Consider the following 18491-nt stretch of genomic DNA (forward strand, 5'->3'; position numbering starts at 1 on the left):
GTCACTCTATATTTTGCCTAAATGACCTTCCTTCATCTCTAATTTCATTACATTATACACTAATATCTCCATCTTCAATCCTGTGGCCCATATAGTGCCAGGATTGCCTCCGTAGGACAATGAGCTGCCAGTAGATGGACTATTTTGCAGCATCACCTTCTTATGGTTACGTAACGTGGATGGTATAAGATCAAGGTTGAGAAAATGTCAAAGTTGGAGTATTTTAGCCTCGAAGGGCTCCGTATAGACGGTCGTAGGGAACGCGAGGTTCGGAATATCGAAATTGCCTGCGGATTCGAATGCGATGTCGACATTTCTGGATACGACGGAGCTTCACAGATCAAGCACGGCCTAAACAAGGTCCAGGTGCTCGTCAAGGGACCATCAGAGGTATGTCACTATCAGATGAATGAATTAGACGAGATACGGACCGAACTGGAAAATGTATTGAAATCGGACAGGAGCCATTAGGGCACCTGGACGGTACATACTCGGGATATTCCTAGGGAGAATGAGCATTACAGTCATACCGCAACTTCTCTGGGCTAGCGAGCCTAGTAAGTCTAGGACAATGATTGACCAATGCCCAGAGCTCATGCGAGGATTGCAGTTTAGACCATGCATCCTACCGTCATTTCGGTTTCTAGTAATGGCATTCCCCAAGGGTTTTACGGACACCATATATATAGACACATTACATTAAAATTCAGGGAGGAAAGGCTTTGAGAGGCGCCCAGAGAGCCCTTGACGATTCCGTGGATATTCGAGTGGAGGTCATGTTTTCCACGGACAAGGGACCAAAGAGCTCCAAGAACGACCGTATGGTCACGGACATAGTCAATGCAATCAAGGGGACCTTTGGAGAGGCCATAATACAGGACATGTACAAGAGGCTGGCCATTCGCATTTTTGTAAACATCATTGAGGCCGATGGTGGTAAGTTTCTCTTTCATGTGTAATGTAATGCCCATTTTGACACCTATGGAATCCTCATTCTACATTACAACGGACCATGTAGGCATAAAATCGACGGTATTGAATGCAGTGGGAGTGGCATTGATTGATGCGGGAATTGCGCTGAGGGACCTGACCTCTTCATGTTCAGTAGTTTTGTTGGAGAATCGCATTTTTACCGACGGAAATCACCTGGAGATCAACGCAGCAACCGCCGAACTTACGGTCGCCGTTTATTCCTCCAGCGGGAAGATGATTTACGTAGATCTTCGTTCCAAGGTACCGGTGAAGGAACTGGACGATTTGTTCGATGCATGCGTCAGAGGTACTGGACATTTTAGTAGAATCGCCAAGGAGAAACTGAGAAGCCACGCATTTGAGATTTTTGCCCTCAACCAGCGAATTCATGGGACTTGACTTTCGCGTTTATCTCCTCAATCAGACCATGAATGTTGCAAGGGAGCACTTTTTGGCCATGAATAGGCGGTATCCAGTTTGGATAGACTTACAGCTGGTCGTAAATTCGACTAGACATTAACATCGTTACCAGTTTTACGCACACTGTACTCGTTAGCTGTCTGTATGACGCCATTACCGTGGCAACGCTAAGCCAAATTACGCTCTGAGGAGTGAGCGGGGCAGCAGAGAAGTCGGGGGTAGTCACACACTTTGAAAAGATGCCCTTTAGCTCGCAGTTTATGCACGGACAGCGTATTCAGGCTCCTGAAGGTTATGAGTGGGACTGGTCGTTTATAACCTCGAGAATTACGCGAAATCCCATCGATTACATAATTTTCTTGATTTTTCTGGTACACATTTTTGGTTTCTTCATTCTGTTGGTCTGGCTGAGGATCCAGCAGTCAAAGAAGCGATTGTTCTTGGTTTCTGGTTGAAAATGGATCTCTGCTGGCTGGAGGGACAGATTTTGGACTACGCCGACATCACCAGGCTTCCGTCTACTCATTACAATTTGCTTATACTTGGTATTTCTACGGTTTGACGATTCATTGATGTGTAGGAGACGTGGACCTGATTTTGGACTCATTCAAGGCGGTCAACCCTTCCCTGGAGAACATCGTATAGTTGCCTCTTTGCAAATGTGATGCTATAGAAGCCCAACGGACCGATAAGCTACTCGTTTGTGGCTTTAGATGAATGCGTCAACGTCCATTTATGGGCTACCAGACACCCAGAACTTGCCAAGGTGATTATCGATAAATTTGCAGAGGACACACTTTACTGCAAGCTCTTTGTTTTATCCTGCGATTCTCTATTCTCCAAGAATGTGCTTGAATCACTCAATGGTTTGTCATGTTGCATCCATAGATGACCATTTAGGACAGAAGGTAGAGTTTGCACTGGTAGATTTGGTATCGGAGGAGTTTCAAAATGGACTAAATGTGGGATCGTTTAGAGCGACAGTAAAGGATGGGCTCATAGAAAACTTTTTCATCTTATACAAGACAATTTATGAGTTTTTCGAGACGAATGTAGTTGATGTAATGGGTGCCCTCGGGGGTCTTGCAGGAATCGGTCATGTAGAGGATATTCACGTGGATGATTTGCACAAGAACGATGAAAAGCACGTTCCCGAGAATATCATCCCCTTACAAATAAAAGAACATGTAACATACCAAAGTATATTGGAGAAATTATACAATGATTCAAGCCTTAACTTGTGAATTCAAGTCCCTTTTGTGCAATTTCATAGAGATTTGGTGATATTCCTGGTGTGTTGAAAACTCTTTGTAAATGTGATTTCATCAATTCCTTGCGAACATTATCAAAGATGGAGTACTTGAGGAGTTTGTTGCAACATCTAGCTGATACCTGAGGATTGATCTTGTCAACCTCGATGATTAAATCGGCGAGGAATTTGTAACCTGCTCCAGAAATGTCGTGGAAGTTAATGCTATAGGTAAAGACTGTCACTAGGGAGTTGAATCTGTTTGGATTGCTCATGGTAAAGTCCTTGTGTGAGCAGAGAGCCTTGACTCTTTCTAGAGAGTCCTCAGCTTCGGAGAGAGCCTGGGCCTTGAACCACTTGTCAACAACTTGAGCGTCTCCATTTGCAAAAGCGTAGAAATCATCCACAATATCCTGTTTTCCGTCAAAAGTCATGTGCATGAGTTGTATGAACGAGGAGTACTTGTCAGTCATTGTCTTGGCACTCTTGTAATGCTCAGTGGCTAACTTGACAGCCTCTGCATCTCTGCTTGCGACTAGGTATGACAAAAGTGTATTTCTCAAGGACCTTCTGGCCATGTCCTCCTTATCAAGGGTATCCTTTGCACCTGGAGCGAGTGTAAGTTTCTTGTATAGCTCCAAGAGTTGGGGATAGAACTTTTTGGACAACTCAACCTTTATGCTGCGAAGGGCCTTGTGCAAGAGACCTGGATCATATGGACTCATTTTTGATGCCAAAATCTCGGTATCTGGGAGAGCCAGACAGAGAGCCTTTTCACTTTGCTCCATATCAGATTCCAAAAGTGATTTGAATGCATCAAGATAAGTTTCACCGATTGGAGCATCCAAATTACCAGTGGCTCTAGCCAGAATGAATTTAGTGCTCAAACGTTGAGAAGCATCCCATCTATTGAGACCATCAGAATCATACTGCATTAAGAATGTCAAGTCTTGTTCACTCTGCTCAAACTTGACCTTGATTGGTGCCGAAAAATCCCTATTAATGGATAAGACGCAATCCTCCTTGACACCTGGAATGATAAACTCTTGTTCATCCTCTACAAGTTCCAAAACCGTGGATCCATCCAAGACATCCTTCTTACTAACTCTACCAATCAATCCTACCTTGATTGGAATATGGAATGGAAGTTTGAATTCTTGGCGTGGAGTTGGTGGAGTGGATTGCTTAAGATGTACCTTGAAGCCATCAGCAGTGAGACCAGCTGAAAGGACTTCGACTACAGGGGTTCCACTCTGAGCATACCATCTTTCGAATTGCGTAAAATCCCTTCCATTAGCATCAGCCATTGCAGCTCTAAAGTCATCACAGGTGACGGCGCAAAGGTCATGCCTTTTAAAGTAGAGATCCATACCCTTTCTGAAACCTTCCTCGCCTAGCAAAGTCTTGTACATGCCAATGACAAATGATCCCTTATCGTAGACAGTGCTAGTATAAAAGTTATCCATAGAAATGTAACTTTCAGGTCTAATCGGATGCGCCATTGGGCCTGAATCTTCTGCAAATTGCACGGCCATAAGATATTGTACGTCCTTAATTCTGTTTGAAAGTTTAGAACTTACAGTTCCACAGAATTCTGCCTCCCTGAAGACGGTAAGACCTTCCTTTAGAGTCAACTGGAACCAATCTCTGCAGGTAACTCTGTTTCCAGTCCAATTATGAAAATATTCGTGACCAACAACACTCATAATTCTGACAAACTCTGCATCTGTAGTTGTGTTTACATCAGCCAACAAGAGGGCTGTGTTGAAGATATTTAGACCCTTGTTTTCCATAGCTCCCATGTTAAAATCTCTCACAGAAACAACGTGGAATACATCAAGATCGTACTCACGACCATAGGCTTCCTCATCCCATTTCATACTTTTCAGTACACTTTCTAGGGCCCAGTGTAACTTTCCACAATCCTCAGGCTCTGCGGAAATCTGGACCAACACATCCCTACCAGACATTGTGCGGTACGTGGAACTAATGGAGGATAGATTTCCTGAATAGTTTTATATACATGTGGGAAAAACAAACCTGCAACGAGAGCAAAGAGATAGGAAGGCTTAGGGAACGGGTCTACAAATTCAGCAAAGTGGCTCTCACCTAATTCTCCTGCAGCTACCTTATTACCGTTGCTAAGCAAGACAGGGTAGAGAGCTTTATCGGCTTCAATACGAACTTTGTAACTGCTCAATACATCTGGACGATCCAAAAAGAATGTTATGCGTCTAAATCCATGTGGTTCACACTGTGTACAGAACATCTTGCTGCTCTTGTATAGTCCACAGAGCTTGAGGTTATCCTTTGGATTTATGGTGACCACAGTCTTGACAGTGAATGTCTTTGAATCATCCTTTGGCAAGAAAGATGCTGGAATGGTCATGTTTCCATCTATATCCAGACTGTAGCCAGACATGGGAGTATTGCTGAGTTCCAAACCATCTACAGAGATAAAGTTACACACGAGTTCATCTCCATGAAGCACAAGATTTCCAGGGCCAGTATTTGGGCGCCTACGCATCAAAAGTTCAGATGTGACCTTGGTTTCTGTTTCATGTAGCTTGAATGTCATGAAAACATTCTCAATATCAAACTCTGGTGGCTTGTAGTCCTTTCTGAATATTTCAACAAACTGCTTAACTGGCTTCAGAGTAACACTTGAAGCGTCAGTAGCAGTACTCGTCGTCGTTGCCATTGTTCGTATATTCTCTGTGATTGCGGAGGAACTAAAGAGCGGAGTGAGACCAGAAAGGGGCCTAGAACTTACAAAAGAGAATCTAGGCGAGAGTAAACCCTTGTAAAACCCTACCTTATGCGGAAAAGAGTCCGTATATGCCCTGAACGAACGAATGCGCGGTCCAGAGAATGTGCGGAGTATGGAAGTTTGAGGGGTGGGAATTTGAGAGTGACAAATGCAGTTTCTTAGTGTATAGTCGGAAATATTCTTTCGTGCTGAGCCAAATATTAACCTTTTAAGTGGTATGGCACAATTCGGCATGTGGTTCTCGTGTTTATGGCGAGAATATCCAGCGCGGTTGGTGTTGGTGCAATAAACTGTGCTTTTAAGTGAGGATTCCAGGTACAAGACTAAAAGGAGCGTAAAGCCCAAAAACATCAGACGATTAGCCGAGACCCAAAGTTCATTTAAAGTGAATTTCCCCGAGGAATATTCTCATCATATGGGGAGTGTACTCAGCTTTGGCTCCTTCTCTAGCCAGTCGTTTGATTTTGTTCTTGTCACTACGGAATATCGTAAAGTTTCCATATGTGGACTCTACAGGTTACCATTTAGTGTCTTTTTGGCTCTATGGCCAGCCAAGTCCCCTAGGGTTGCTCTCTGGTAAGCCAATAAAATGGCCGTAATGATCGCTGCTTTATCTTGAACTCGGGATATATTGATGGGAAATAGAAGCATTTGGACGTATATTGACTCTGGGAACGGTCCTGATTACCACAGGAGATGGCCACTGAAAGAGCCCATATATGTTACACACTTGCAATTTTAGGGAGGAAATACGGTTAGAAGCGCAACAGGATAGAGAAGAAAGAGTTTGGGGGTCATATGAGTTCTGTAGCGATCGTTGCACATTAATGCATCGGGTCCGACGACTGGTTGGTGGGATAATCGGAGGTTTTTTGGGGGCTGCGGTGATGAAATTTGGCGGTAGATTCAATTTTGAGCAGAGATCAACTCGCATACAAGGCTAATAATTGGATCTAGTTTTCATTTTGGGTTTTAGGCTCACTGTCTGAGCCTCTGTGGATCATAATTTCAAGATCGTCGTTGACTGTAGAATAAAAAGGTACTGAACAAGTGTTGACTTGTGCCACCTGTTAATGTAGTTTAAATTACAGCCTCTGGAGGCTTGGTACATCGGTATTTGCATTCACATGCCTTTGTGGCTTGTTAGTCTCTTTTTCGTTCAATTCATACCACTAACGTTGTTACGAGTGACATAGAATGTGTGAACTGGAGATTGAAAATGAGTGGAGACCAAGGAGCGTTCGAATGTTCCCTAAGGGACGGCGATTCGGAAGAATCGCCGTGCGTTGCCAGAGACGTTGACTCGTACGGAATAGAATCATTTCACACATCTTCTTTATCTTCATTCAAAGAATCGTATGATAGGCTGGAATCGTTTTCTATGCTTACCTTCAATGCTGGTCTCTTTGAGTTTAGGCTATTTGGTATGGGACTCTATCATAATCCACCCTTTACCACAAAGAGACTCAAACATATTCCTGGAAAGTTGCGCAGAGCAAACGCAGATGTTGTGGCTATCCAAGAGATATATCTGAAAGAACATGCAAATTTTATTATAAAGGAGCTTATTGATTTATATCCTTACGCAACCAGAGATAGCTATATACCAAATGACAATATAAGGTCGATTTTTGTTGAGGACAAGGGTGTTGTACGCAAGAATAATAAAATGGGAATACCCTTGCTACATAGCGGACTATTATTTTTGAGCAAGTTTCCCATTATTGGTGCTAAGTTTCATCCCTGGATAGAGTTAACTTATTTAGAGGCTATGTTTTCGAACAAGGGGTTTTTGGAGGTTCTTGTCAATATTCCCACGATTGGAAAGGTTGCCTTTTATAACATGCATATGGCCAGTGCGAGTATAAATCCAGAATCCAGACATATTGAGGAGCTGCGCCTTGAGGAGGTTAAGCAGTTGCTGGCTACAACAGAGAGTACCTCATCCAAAGGCTTCATTCCAATAATTATTGGCGATTTAAATGCTGCTCCAAACACGTGTGCATCGAATTATACTTACTTTATTGATAAGGGCTGGGGGGATTCGTATCTAATGGCTAAGAATTTTGGATCTGGATCAAGGAAATGGAGTCTATCTCCCACTAACAAGAATGACCAAACTGAAAAGCGTAAGAAAAAACGAATATCAATAGATCCGGTTTTTGGAACTTCAGAAGATTCCATTGGAAATTGTGAGACTTCCAGTCAGGACGCATACCCCCCTTTTAATCCGGATGTTAGTACTGGTGCAACCAATAGATCTGAAACATCTTCTAGTGTCATTGCAGATGCTGAGCCTGCAACTTCCGCAAAGCAAAATAGGTGGAGCAGGTTTTTCAAAGACGCAACCCTATGGAGAAATATACGCTCAGTCTATAGTGATCGGTCCAACACGAGTACACGTAAGGGAAAGATTTCCATAAAGAGGGTAGCCCTTCCTCGTAGAACAAGTAGATCTATGCGGAGGAAAACATCAAAGATTTTACCATTACCATGTGATAGTGGAGTAACAAAGACATTTACACTGAACCACAGCAAAACATTTAAAGTTCGAAGGGGGAGCCAGTTTGATGAAGATGGGTTCATTCTTGATGACGATTTAAAGCCGATATCTGGCAGGAGTAATTATGAAGAGAGTAATAGCACATGTAATTTGTGCGGTGAGATTGGCAAAATGTGTGGAGGTGCTGGCCATGCCAAAAGGCCATGGAGAAGAAAAATATACAAGCCCTTTTTCGTGATTTCTCACAAGGGAAAATCAAGATGGTGGAGGCGCAAAACTGCCAAATCATACACGTGGGATCCTGAGAATCCTTTAAATAAGATTGGGCCGCATTCAAGTTGCAATGGACTGAGATGCGATTACATCTTTTTACCCCCTGCAGATATTTCTGGAAACCTTGCTGACTATGTCCCAAAGAGCAGCGAAATTCTATTCAAGGACCCTACTGTTGCTATACATCGCAATAAATCTGGCTGTGGCTGTATTTTCTCAATGCTAAGCAGTTTTGAAAGGGTTATGCTCGTAACACTCTCTGATCACTATGCACTCAAGATTGTCATGACCTTGAAGTGATGTTTATCTATTTATGTGATGTATAGTTAAACAAGCTTAACAGTCCACATTTGTGTTGCTGGTACAAGTAGTAGTGATGTGCGTTGGTCAACGGAAAAATCCCTTTTATCGCCATTGAACAAGACTGTCAGATTGTCTAGGCGTATTAAACCTTCTTCTTCTCCTCCTTCCTCCAACGAATGTGCGTCTTTATCATTTATAATGGTTTCAAATGTTTGAGTCACAGAAGGTTTTAAGCATTTTCCAAAGGTTGGCGTAGCTTTTAGGTGGGTACAAGAAACCGTTCGAGTGGTTTTCAATATTGGAATGTAAAATGTTATGAAAACCTTTCTTTTGTTAAAGTCCTCTATAACTTGTTTCTTTTCTCCGGTGGTGGAAATATAGAATATGCGTGCATCCTTGTAGAGGTATCCCCAAGTTTCATCACTCATCTCGAGTGAGTTTTCCGATAAAATAGATTCTGAATACATGGGAACAAGGCTAGGAATGTATTTAAGGTATTGATTGAGTGCCATATCTCTGTAATCGGTTTCTGCATCATCTGCTGCCTTGGATTTTACATTGCAATGTTCACAGGCCTTTTCTAGTTCGAGATACGAATTTTCAAGTTCTTCATTAAATAGGATACTTTTGAGCATTCTGTGTACCAAAATGTCTGCATATCTGCGAATAGGTGAAGTGAAGTGAAGGTAAAGGTCATATGCGAGTCCCCAATGGCCTATACTACTTTCCTTACCATGTGCTTTATATAATGCAGCCTTAAATTCACTAAAACCAGAGAAGCAGAGGTTCATAAAGGCTCCACTTTCCATGTGTTTTTCGCATTCCTGGAGAATTTTTGTTGCTTTGAGAGAATCTGCCTTAATATCTCTTTTGATATCATCAGGAATGCGGGAAAGAATGGCCATCTTGACAGCTGTGTCAGTATCCGGATGAATTCTCAGCATGTGAACATGTAGATTTTTCGCTAAAAACTTTGCCACTTGAGTGTTGGCCATTAGCATCATTTCCTCAATTAATTCATGACTCTCTTGTTCTTCCTTTATTTCCCTCATGAAATGTTCACTCTTACCATCGATTCCAGTAAAAATATTTTCATTCCCAGGTGTTACCTTTGGAATCTGAAGTTCTGTCCATCCAGTAAGGTTAAGTGAGATGGCTCCTAGGTTTGAAAGTCGATATCTTCTACATTTTTGCGATATAAAATAGAGACGCATTATTGATCTATTCAATTTCGTAAGTTTTTTGGTCATAAGAGCGTCCTCAAAGTCCTTAAAGCTTAGGTTCACCAGGTCAGTTGTTTCTTTTGACCATGTGTTGAGTATGGAGTAAATCCTCTCTCTAGCACTTTTATAGTCCAGACGTGCACGATTAACTATGCTAGTTAGTTTAAACTCTGCGGGAGTTGTAATGTATGTGTCAATGCCAATCTTTTCGCCCTTTTCTTTCTCTCCAATCTTAACCATGACGGAGAAACAGAGCTTTTCCGACCCTTGCGATAGAGAACATAACTCCTCACTGAGTTTTCTAGGTAACATTGGAAAGACTCCATGATCAAGGTAAACGGTTGTTGCACGTTTCTGTGCATATAGATCGATAGGACAGTTAGGTTTAGTGTAATGAGTGACATCAGCAATATGGACTCCGATTTCGTAACTTATGGATCCATCTGGTCCATGTATTGGTACTATGGATAAAGCATCGTCTAAATCTTTCGCATCTTGCGGATCTATGCTCATTACGTACAAGTCTTTCATGTCTGTTCTGTTTAAGTGTTTACTAGCCTCTGCTTGAGCGATTGATTCTCGCAAAGCACTCAACATATTGTCAGGAAATCCGTTGTAATCCAGATTGTGGGATATCATTACAGCAGTCATTTGGTTATTTGGTATCAGAGTATCCCCAATCATTTTAGTAATTATACCCCTTGCCTTCATTTCATCTTTGCTCCATTTTGTAAACCGTAGTACTGCAAAGATCCAACCGTCCGGTCGCGCCGTTTCTATGGCATTTAAAAATTCTTTCCCAATACTCTGTTTGTCTATGATAAAACCTGGAAATACACTCCTTAAGGGCTGTGCGTGCACAAGGTTTTTGCTATCCTTAGCATCTTGGACCTTTATTCTCACAACAATGCTATCTAAAGAGCTTGAGCGACTCACAATTTGTATGATCCTACATCCATCTTCCTTTTTAATCTCATCATTCTTGCTCCTACGTGCCTTTATTCCAACCACGTGGTCACCATCCAACGCTCTATTCCTCGCCAAAAACCCAAAGACCTTTACACGCTCCTTGTCTGCATATTCAGATTTTTATTGAATATTGGTATATAGATACTATATATACATCATGCATGTACAGTGTCACCAACAAACCATTAGAAACATAGGCGTTGTGCGTGAGCTTCTTGGAGACAGAAAAGACACCCTTGACAATGAGGTTTGGGTCTACATCCCTAATCTGATCATCAGTCCAGTACATTTCGTGGGTTATGGCTGCCTTTTTGGCCTTTGAATCCTTATCTTTCACCAGAGACCCTGTAGAAACATCTGCAGAGTTCTCATCAGAAGTGTCTTCCAGGCTCTTGGAAACTGCCGAATGCTGTCGCCGAGACTCTGAGTGCCGTCTCTGGGACAGACGATCTCCATGGGTCCAACTTTGTGGTTGGAACCGGGAGAGACGGCCAGCTGTGTAGCCTGCAAAAGGGAGAGTCCGGTAATAAACTGTGCAGGGGACAGCAAAGTATTTTATTTTTTGTATTTTTGGGAAAAAGGATAAGATGTTTAGATTCGTCATCTTTTGATTTATTTTCCCTGTCCTTTAAGTTTAGATAGACGATTTCAGGCCTAGAGAGACTCTTCCGTTCTTAAACGGCAAAATACTCGATGCATGGCTTACACATGGCTATTTTAGCCCTATTCAGTTCAATACAGAGGATTTAAGAATTTCATCGCGATAAAATTTAAAATCGACTGGACATGGGTGCTCGTCACTCGTTGTTGGATACGAAATTCAACCTCAAACTCCAGGCCAGAGAAGCTGTAAGTTTTTCTACTCATTATTCTCCTTATCCTCTACTTATTCGGTCCAATAGAGGTTCTGTGTGTCCCTCGTAACTTGAGATCCACGATGGGAGTTCTTACCCTTGCCTACCATATTTGGCTATCCAGGAAAAGTATCACGCGAAATGCTTGAGGGAAGCAGAGGTTGAGAAGCTAAAGGTCAAGTCAGCGTTGGAAAAGAGCAACGCAGAGGCTGCGAGAATCCACGCAGCAAATTCCATTCGGAAGCATAACGAGGCTCTGAAGTTCTTGCAGTACAAGGCCAAGATTGACATGATCCTTGCGCAGGTAGAGACTGCAATACGGTCCCAGAACGTGAGTTTAGTCGCCATCTTACACATTTCCCAGGTAACGGTGGAGCTAAAGAAGGCGCTGCCTCACCTCAACAAAATCCTAAACTGCAAGTCCATGGACAGCGTGGATATTTTCAGGAGCTTCGAGAAAGTCTTTGAGGACCTCGTACGTCTGCTATAACTCATAGACACCGATTTAGGAAGTTAGAGAGTCGTATTCCAATCAGACAATGGCCCAAGAAACAGCTCATTTGGCTCCAGCAGAGGATGTAGATGTACTCATTTCGAGGGTAGCCGAGGAACACGCGCTAGATGTCGGAGATTTACTCCACGCTACGGGCGTACTAATCACTCCAACAGCCAACAGGACGGCCGATACCACCAAATAGGAACAATCCATCTAATGTATACTATGTGAACATTAATGTATACACATATAACTTGTACATTACTAAACGGTCCAGGGAAAATGAAACTTCGGGGTAGACGGTGGCCCGCCGACCGTATGTGAGGTGGGTGTAGACCTCAGTCTATAAACTCTAGAAAATGTCGCTTCAGATGGGCTTTGGTAAAAAGCTGGAGCTACGGACTGACAAGGTGAAATCGGTGGATATCCATCCGGTGGAGCCCTGGGTAGCTTCAGCACTGTATAATGGCTCGTGTACGATTTACAACTACTCTACACAGTCTCTAGTGAAGAAAATTGACATTTCTGACTTGCCTCTCCGTTGCTGTAAGTTTGTTGCCAGGAAACAATGGATTATCGCGGCGGGAGACAAAATGTGTATCTGGGTCTACAACTACAACTCACTGGAAAAGGTCCAGGTGGTCGAAGGGCACAAAGACTACGTACGTTACCTCGATTTGCATAGTACGATGCCTTACGTCTTGAGTTCTTCCGACGATATGACCATCATCCTCTGGGACATTGACAAGAACTGGGAGAAGTTGGCAGTCTACGAAGGACATTCTCATTACGTAATGATGGCTAAATGGAGTCCAAAGGATATGAATATCTTTGCCTCGTGCTCACTGGATCACACCATCATGTTTTGGGGGATTTCACAGGAGTCCGCCGACATAAAGTCTGGACCAAAGTCCTTTTTCTCTCTCTCTGGGCATGAAAAGGGAGTAAATTGCATCGATTTTACGACAAATATATCCTGCCCATATATCATTTCTGGATCAGACGATTGTACAATCCGTGTTTGGGATTACCAGACCAAGTTGTGTCTTCAGGTTTTGAAGCAGCATTCTAAAGCGGTAATGAGTGTCCTCTACCATCCACGCCTGCCAATCATTCTCTCCTGTGGCGAAGATGGTGATTTTAACGTGTGGCACTCTAATCTCTACAAGATTAAAAGGTGTGTAAACTACGGGTATGGCAAACTCTGGAGTATTGCTGGGAACAGCGTAGACACTGCAATTGCCAGTGACTCTGGTACGTGTGTCATTCAGTTGGCAGGAGATAAGCCCCTTGTTTCAATGTATTCTAACAAGCTTGTAATGGTCAAATCATCTGACATTATGATTTGTAATTTGAACACGGGGATGACTGTAACCGAGGAGGCAGCTAGACAACCCCTGAATCTCTCTTTCCGCAGCATTGGCTCGTGTGAGTTTTTTCCACAATCGGTTTCTCATCATCCAAATGGACGTTTTATCTGCCTTTGTGGTGATTCCGAGTATATCATCTACACCTCACAAGGTATGAAATCTAAAAGCTATGGAAAGGCTTCGCAATTAGTTTGGTCTGAAGAGGGCGATTATGCAACTTATGATGGTCTGGAAATCGCTCTACATAGGGATTTTGCATTAAATACCACCTTCAAACCATCAGAACAAGTGGTAAAACTCCACGGTGGAAAGTTGCTTGGAGTATCGACAACATCTAGTACACACTTTTATAGATGGACTGATGGTATGCTCATTAAAACAATTGACGTGCAAACTGAGCATGTTTGGTGGAATGAAGGATCATCTAAACTTGCTCTCGGTTGTGTTGGTACCTGTTACATTTTGGCATACAATGAGGAAGCAGTGGCGGAAGCGCTCGGTGGTGGCGATTACAATCCTGAAATGGGAGTAGGTTCATCCTTTGACCTAGAAAAGGAGATCGTGGATAGAGTAACAAGTGCAACGTGGGCTATGGAGACGTTTCTCTACATTACACCAGGACTGCACCTCAACATGTTTGTTGCTGGTACGGTGGAAACATTGGCATATCTCGACAAACCGCTACACATGATTGGCTATTCCTCGGAATCCTCCTTATTGTATCTTTGCGATGATGCAATTTATGCTCATCCACTCGAGTTAGAGTATCTCAATTTCCACGCACTCGTTTCACAAATTGGGGAACAAGGAACTCAAAAGGTTACAGAGGCTATTTCTGAGCTCTCTCCTAAACTAAAGGAGCGTGCCAGTAAATTCCTAGAGTCTATTGAACAATACAAGTTATCGCTCTTATGCACTAGCGATCCGGATCGCAAATTTGAGCTAAACTTGAAACTTGGCAATGTTGAGGATTGTCTTGACTTGTTATCGAAGGAGACAAGCGTTGAATCACACCGTGGAAACAAACTCTTGAAGCGCCAGTGGAAAAGACTTGGCGATTATTGCCTCGAGAACTCACGCTTTGACGTTGCTACTACCTGTTTTGGCTTCTGCAACGATTTCTCCAATCTCTTACTTCTTCATACCATAACTGGTTTGTTTACTCTGATATAAATGACATGATTTTTTAGGAAATAAAGAAGGTATTGAAAATTTGGCCGAATCGGCGCATAAGGCTGGCTCGACAAATATTGCCTTCACCTGTTACTACATGCTCAACAACATTGAAAAATGTGTAGAGATTCTACATGCTTCAAATTGTCACAGCGAGGCAACCATAATGGCCAGGACGTTTAAACCTTCTCTCTTGAAGGATTCGTTTGATATATGGAAAAAGAACTTTAACAATAGTCATATTATCCTTGATGATCCACCAGAAGATAATGGACGTGAACTGGAAAAGACAGTCGAAAAGAGACTAGAGGCAGGATTCCCAGATGCTCAACTCTTTCCAAAGTTTAAAGATGCCGTATATTCAGATTTTGGTGCTTCTGAGCCCTCCGCTGAACCTGTCGAGACTACTGTCGCCGACACCAGCGCAGTTCAGCCCGAAACTGAGACGCTCGATGGGATTGTTGATGATGTACCGGAAAGTGAGGTAAAGGACGAATCTCCAGTTACGGAGGAAAAGGAGGAAGAAGAAAAAGGTGATGAGTAGATGAAAACAAACGTTGCTAAAACTTATCGGTTATGTAATACACTTTTAATTTTGCGAATGATACGTGTTGACTTTATACACACTGCTCTTTTTGTTCTGGCCTTGGCTCCTCTGTTTTTCTTCCTTTGCAGGTGGTGTCTATTCGCTCTCTTGTACATGATTTTGCCAGTAGCTGTAATCTTGAAACGTTTGGAGACTGACTTGTTGGTTTTTGGTTTTATTCTAAACTGCCCAGCGGCTCGTAACTTGAGTTTGACCTTCCGCCGCTCAAATAGCTGCAAATCCCTCTGAACCTTTGGGATCCAATCAATATGCGATAAAAATGCCTGGAAAATGCCATTGCGATTGCCCGGTATCGGATAATCAACGACCTTGGCGCTAGCAGTCGCTGTTCCGAGTACCAAAGATACGATAATGTACAAAAGTAGACTTTTAATGATCATCCATCTTCCAAAGAACATTTGATTTGCCACTTGACAAAGTTTGAGTCATAGAGTGTGCACAAGAAATTATGAAATGTGACTTGAATCACCCAAGATAGAGGCTCCTCTTCCTTCATTTCCTTCCGCAACACATGACCATAAAGACTCTAAATTGATGTATGACAGTCATTTGAGCATCATGTAACGTCCGTAGCTTGTCAAGAATCTCCCATTGAAGTAATGAGTAGACTGTGTAGATGGGTGAACAAGTTCCTAGACAATCTCTGATTCATTCTCCACTCACCATGCAGACTACTTGAGCATGCACATGGGAACTTGAGTCGTACGCTAGCCCAAACGAGCCCTTTAGACTCGATGGACGTGACAAAGTGGCACGGCATTGAGATGCTGAAGCATCTTCCATCTTCCTTTTAATCATTCAAAAGATATTTTATGACTTGTATATAATTAGTATCATTGTAAAGGTAGTTGTTGTAGCAAAAATGGAGATTAAAAGAGTAAATGGAGCCCGTTTTGGTCTGACCAAGAGATTGAATATTGTCATATTACTTGCCATTGTCTGGTCAATTGGCAGTATTTCAGCTGTTCCATTCAACCGAGGTTATTCTAATGAAGGTTTTGCGACCCATCCCGTGGAAGACAACGACGATGATGACGATGATGATGTCTCACCATTGGAGTATAGCGGCGGCGATGTGACTGGTCAAGATGATTCATTTCTTCAAACTTATCAAGATGAAGATGATTACCAAGATTATGAAGATATTTTTGAACATGGCCCCGATGATGGAGACCACAAGGATAGCATGATGGAGGTGGAGAATGATGATGAAGACCAGAAACCAGGAGAGCTCAAGAGGTACCTTGACAGAATTGGAGCCATTGACAGAGCGAAACGGGCATTCAAGAGCGGAAGGGAGCGTGTTGCTAGCATCAAGAGGGCGATTCCGGAAGGTTATAGGAATGTCAAGGGCAAATTGGCTAGTGGAGCCAGGGGAAAGTATGGCAAGAGAATTGGAAAATATGTCAAGGACAAGGGTCAACGACTCCGAAGAGGCGTTGGCTCAGTATATAACAGACTACGGGAGTAACTGTAGCAGTGGATGCAAAGAGCCATGATTCAAGTTTAAATTGTGAAGGCGATGTGTGTGTGCGACGAGATTCAATGAATGAATGGTAGAGGCCGAGAGGAAGGGTGTGTAGAATCCAATGGGGTGAGAGGGCAGGGCTGTGGATTGTTTTGGTTTCCTTGCCACTTTTTGTAGACTAGCTGATGATTTTGTGTAGCAGAATGTAGTGTGGTATGGCGGAATTTGAGACTGTTGGAAATGGGCCAGAAGGCAGCCAACCGACTAGCGGTGATTCTGCAGCTGTTTTCGTATTTCTCAAACCTAACCCTGAAAAGTGTCTCTCTAGGGTCGCTTCTCTGTCAAGTAAGTTTACGGTTAAATATGGAGCCTAGTCTACAAGAATGACTAGAGGAGGAAGACATCATTATTCCTCTTGGCTGCCATAAACGTTTATTTTGCCCTGTGCATCATCATTTTCATTTTGTAGAAGTGGACGGGTTAGATCAGAGCGAAATTGAGATTTTAAATGGTTGGTATGTAAAGAATTGGGGAAATATTTACGCGGCTGGATTCCAGATGGATGATGTCGTTACGAGGGAGTTTACCGCCTTTATGGAGGCGAATTACTCTAGTTTTATAAATGTAGAAAAGGTGAGGATCTTGTCGTCTATATACAAACTTTAGGTTGAATCATATTTATCGGTACACCGCTTATTGTACAGGGGTTTGCGGCAGGAGTTTGTGGTTGCGGAAAACGTGTCGAGTGATAGGCTATTTCAGCGTTACTATTATTCCTGTCGTGAGAATCCTGTCGCACTAAATTCATTGGTAATACTCTCCAACTTGATATGGTCCATGCGCAAGTTTAGACATGATTTATTTGCGATTGCATGTTTGGTTGACGTGATGCTGCAGGCATATCTAGCTGCTCTCGCCTCTTTTATCCACTTGGGGGGAGTTGATGTTATCAAGGATGTGCTCTATGACCTGGCTCAAAAGGGACTGCTGAAGGACAATGTTAGTCTCTTGACTAAATGCATGGATCTCTTGGAGAAGCTCGACATTTCCTTCAAGGTACTCCAGACCTCAAAGATTGGGATACCAGTCAATGGGATTGCATCTGGAGGCTACAACCAGAGGTTGGGAATCAATTTTGAATGTGGATGTGACAAGGTAAAGTTGAAGGCCACAAATTTGATCAAGAAGTGGAAGGCAATTAGAGATGCTTCGGTTGGTCCCGTCGTTCAACCAGATGTAAAAAAGGCAAAACCCGCTCCAGCACCAATTGTCCATAGCGGACCCAGACCCAAGAGTGCAAAGAATGATCCATTTGTCTTGAGTATCATCAATACAATGGTGGAACAAAAGGAGAAGGAAAAGAGGAGGAAGATTGAGATTCGAAACTCGCAAATGAATAGTAAATTTAGGTCCACAAAGAGTAGCAGTGTCACGGAGGGACCAGTTTTAAAAGTCGACGGGGCAAGGTTGAGACAAGAGCCGAGCACGCAAGATCACGCTTCTGACAAGTCTGTGGAAGATAGTCGCTTGGCTTCCCTAGCCAACTTTTTCAAGGCTCATCCCGTTGCTGGAGTGAGTGCCAGCAGTAATCACGTTACAAACATCGCAACTAATGATTTAATGGGTATTGGTACTGTAAGCCAGAGTACAGTTGACTACCATTCTAGCCCGGAAGGACGCAAGAGAAGGAGTAGGTTCTCAGACGCTCCTCCTGTGGATGTATCACCCGGACACAACCACGTTAACTTTTATGCGTCGCCTTCTCAGGACCATGATGCTCCCACAACTCCTCCCTGGAAGGGTTAAGGTTTTCTTTGTATATTTACATTTTTCTTGTATTG

The 18491-nt window shown here is 42.9% G+C and overlaps 10 protein-coding genes across 10 annotated transcripts; 7 read left to right on the plus strand and 3 right to left on the minus strand.

Annotated features, from left to right (window-relative positions):
- Positions 1–204: 204 nt before the first annotated feature.
- On the plus strand, positions 205–1371 carry BEWA_030480 (exosome complex exonuclease RRP41, putative; the record flags this gene model as incomplete). The annotated part of the gene is made up of 3 exons (XM_004829804.1): positions 205–390; positions 711–936; positions 1019–1371. The coding sequence occupies 3 exons, from the start codon at positions 205–207 to the stop codon at positions 1369–1371; spliced, it is 765 nt and encodes a 254-aa protein (XP_004829861.1).
- Positions 1372–1618: 247 nt separating this feature from the next.
- BEWA_030490 (hypothetical protein) lies at positions 1619–2435 on the plus strand. Its single transcript, XM_004829805.1, has 2 exons — positions 1619–1937; positions 1973–2435. Exons 1-2 carry the CDS (start codon positions 1850–1852, stop codon positions 2035–2037), a joined length of 153 nt encoding a protein of 50 aa, XP_004829862.1. The 5' UTR covers positions 1619–1849; the 3' UTR covers positions 2038–2435.
- Positions 2436–2625: 190 nt separating this feature from the next.
- BEWA_030500 (alpha-aminoacylpeptide hydrolase aminopeptidase, putative) lies at positions 2626–5342 on the minus strand (the record flags this gene model as incomplete). Its single annotated transcript, XM_004829806.1, has 2 exons — positions 2626–4646; positions 4682–5342. 2 exons carry the CDS (start codon positions 5340–5342, stop codon positions 2626–2628), a joined length of 2682 nt encoding a protein of 893 aa, XP_004829863.1.
- Positions 5343–6630: 1288 nt separating this feature from the next.
- On the plus strand, positions 6631–8499 carry BEWA_030510 (hypothetical protein; the record flags this gene model as incomplete). The annotated part of the gene is made up of 1 exon (XM_004829807.1): positions 6631–8499. One exon carries the CDS (start codon positions 6631–6633, stop codon positions 8485–8487), a length of 1857 nt encoding a protein of 618 aa, XP_004829864.1. The 3' UTR covers positions 8488–8499.
- A 14-nt stretch (positions 8500–8513) lies between these two features.
- On the minus strand, positions 8514–11286 carry BEWA_030520 (hypothetical protein; the record flags this gene model as incomplete). The annotated part of the gene is made up of 2 exons (XM_004829809.1): positions 8514–10786; positions 10866–11286. The coding sequence occupies 2 exons, from the start codon at positions 11284–11286 to the stop codon at positions 8514–8516; spliced, it is 2694 nt and encodes an 897-aa protein (XP_004829866.1).
- On the plus strand, positions 11255–12234 carry BEWA_030530 (hypothetical protein; the record flags this gene model as incomplete). Its single annotated transcript, XM_004829808.1, has 4 exons — positions 11255–11531; positions 11661–11867; positions 11901–12011; positions 12046–12234. Exons 1-4 carry the CDS (start codon positions 11469–11471, stop codon positions 12232–12234), a joined length of 570 nt encoding a protein of 189 aa, XP_004829865.1. The 5' UTR covers positions 11255–11468.
- A 157-nt stretch (positions 12235–12391) lies between these two features.
- On the plus strand, positions 12392–15119 carry BEWA_030540 (coatomer beta subunit, putative; the record flags this gene model as incomplete). The annotated part of the gene is made up of 2 exons (XM_004829810.1): positions 12392–14555; positions 14593–15119. The coding sequence occupies 2 exons, from the start codon at positions 12392–12394 to the stop codon at positions 15117–15119; spliced, it is 2691 nt and encodes an 896-aa protein (XP_004829867.1).
- Positions 15120–15142: 23 nt separating this feature from the next.
- BEWA_030550 (ribosomal protein L35 family member protein) lies at positions 15143–15580 on the minus strand (the record flags this gene model as incomplete). Its single annotated transcript, XM_004829811.1, has 1 exon — positions 15143–15580. One exon carries the CDS (start codon positions 15578–15580, stop codon positions 15143–15145), a length of 438 nt encoding a protein of 145 aa, XP_004829868.1.
- A 464-nt stretch (positions 15581–16044) lies between these two features.
- On the plus strand, positions 16045–16653 carry BEWA_030560 (signal peptide-containing protein; the record flags this gene model as incomplete). Its single annotated transcript, XM_004829812.1, has 1 exon — positions 16045–16653. One exon carries the CDS (start codon positions 16045–16047, stop codon positions 16651–16653), a length of 609 nt encoding a protein of 202 aa, XP_004829869.1.
- A 170-nt stretch (positions 16654–16823) lies between these two features.
- On the plus strand, positions 16824–18456 carry BEWA_030570 (hypothetical protein; the record flags this gene model as incomplete). The annotated part of the gene is made up of 3 exons (XM_004829813.1): positions 16824–16995; positions 17120–17283; positions 17317–18456. The coding sequence occupies exons 1-3, from the start codon at positions 16866–16868 to the stop codon at positions 18454–18456; spliced, it is 1434 nt and encodes a 477-aa protein (XP_004829870.1). The 5' UTR covers positions 16824–16865.
- Positions 18457–18491: the final 35 nt, after the last annotated feature.

The sequence above is a fragment of the Theileria equi genome, chromosome 1 (assembly GCF_000342415.1).
Source record: "Theileria equi strain WA chromosome 1, complete sequence".
Taxonomy (NCBI): domain Eukaryota; phylum Apicomplexa; class Aconoidasida; order Piroplasmida; family Theileriidae; genus Theileria; species Theileria equi.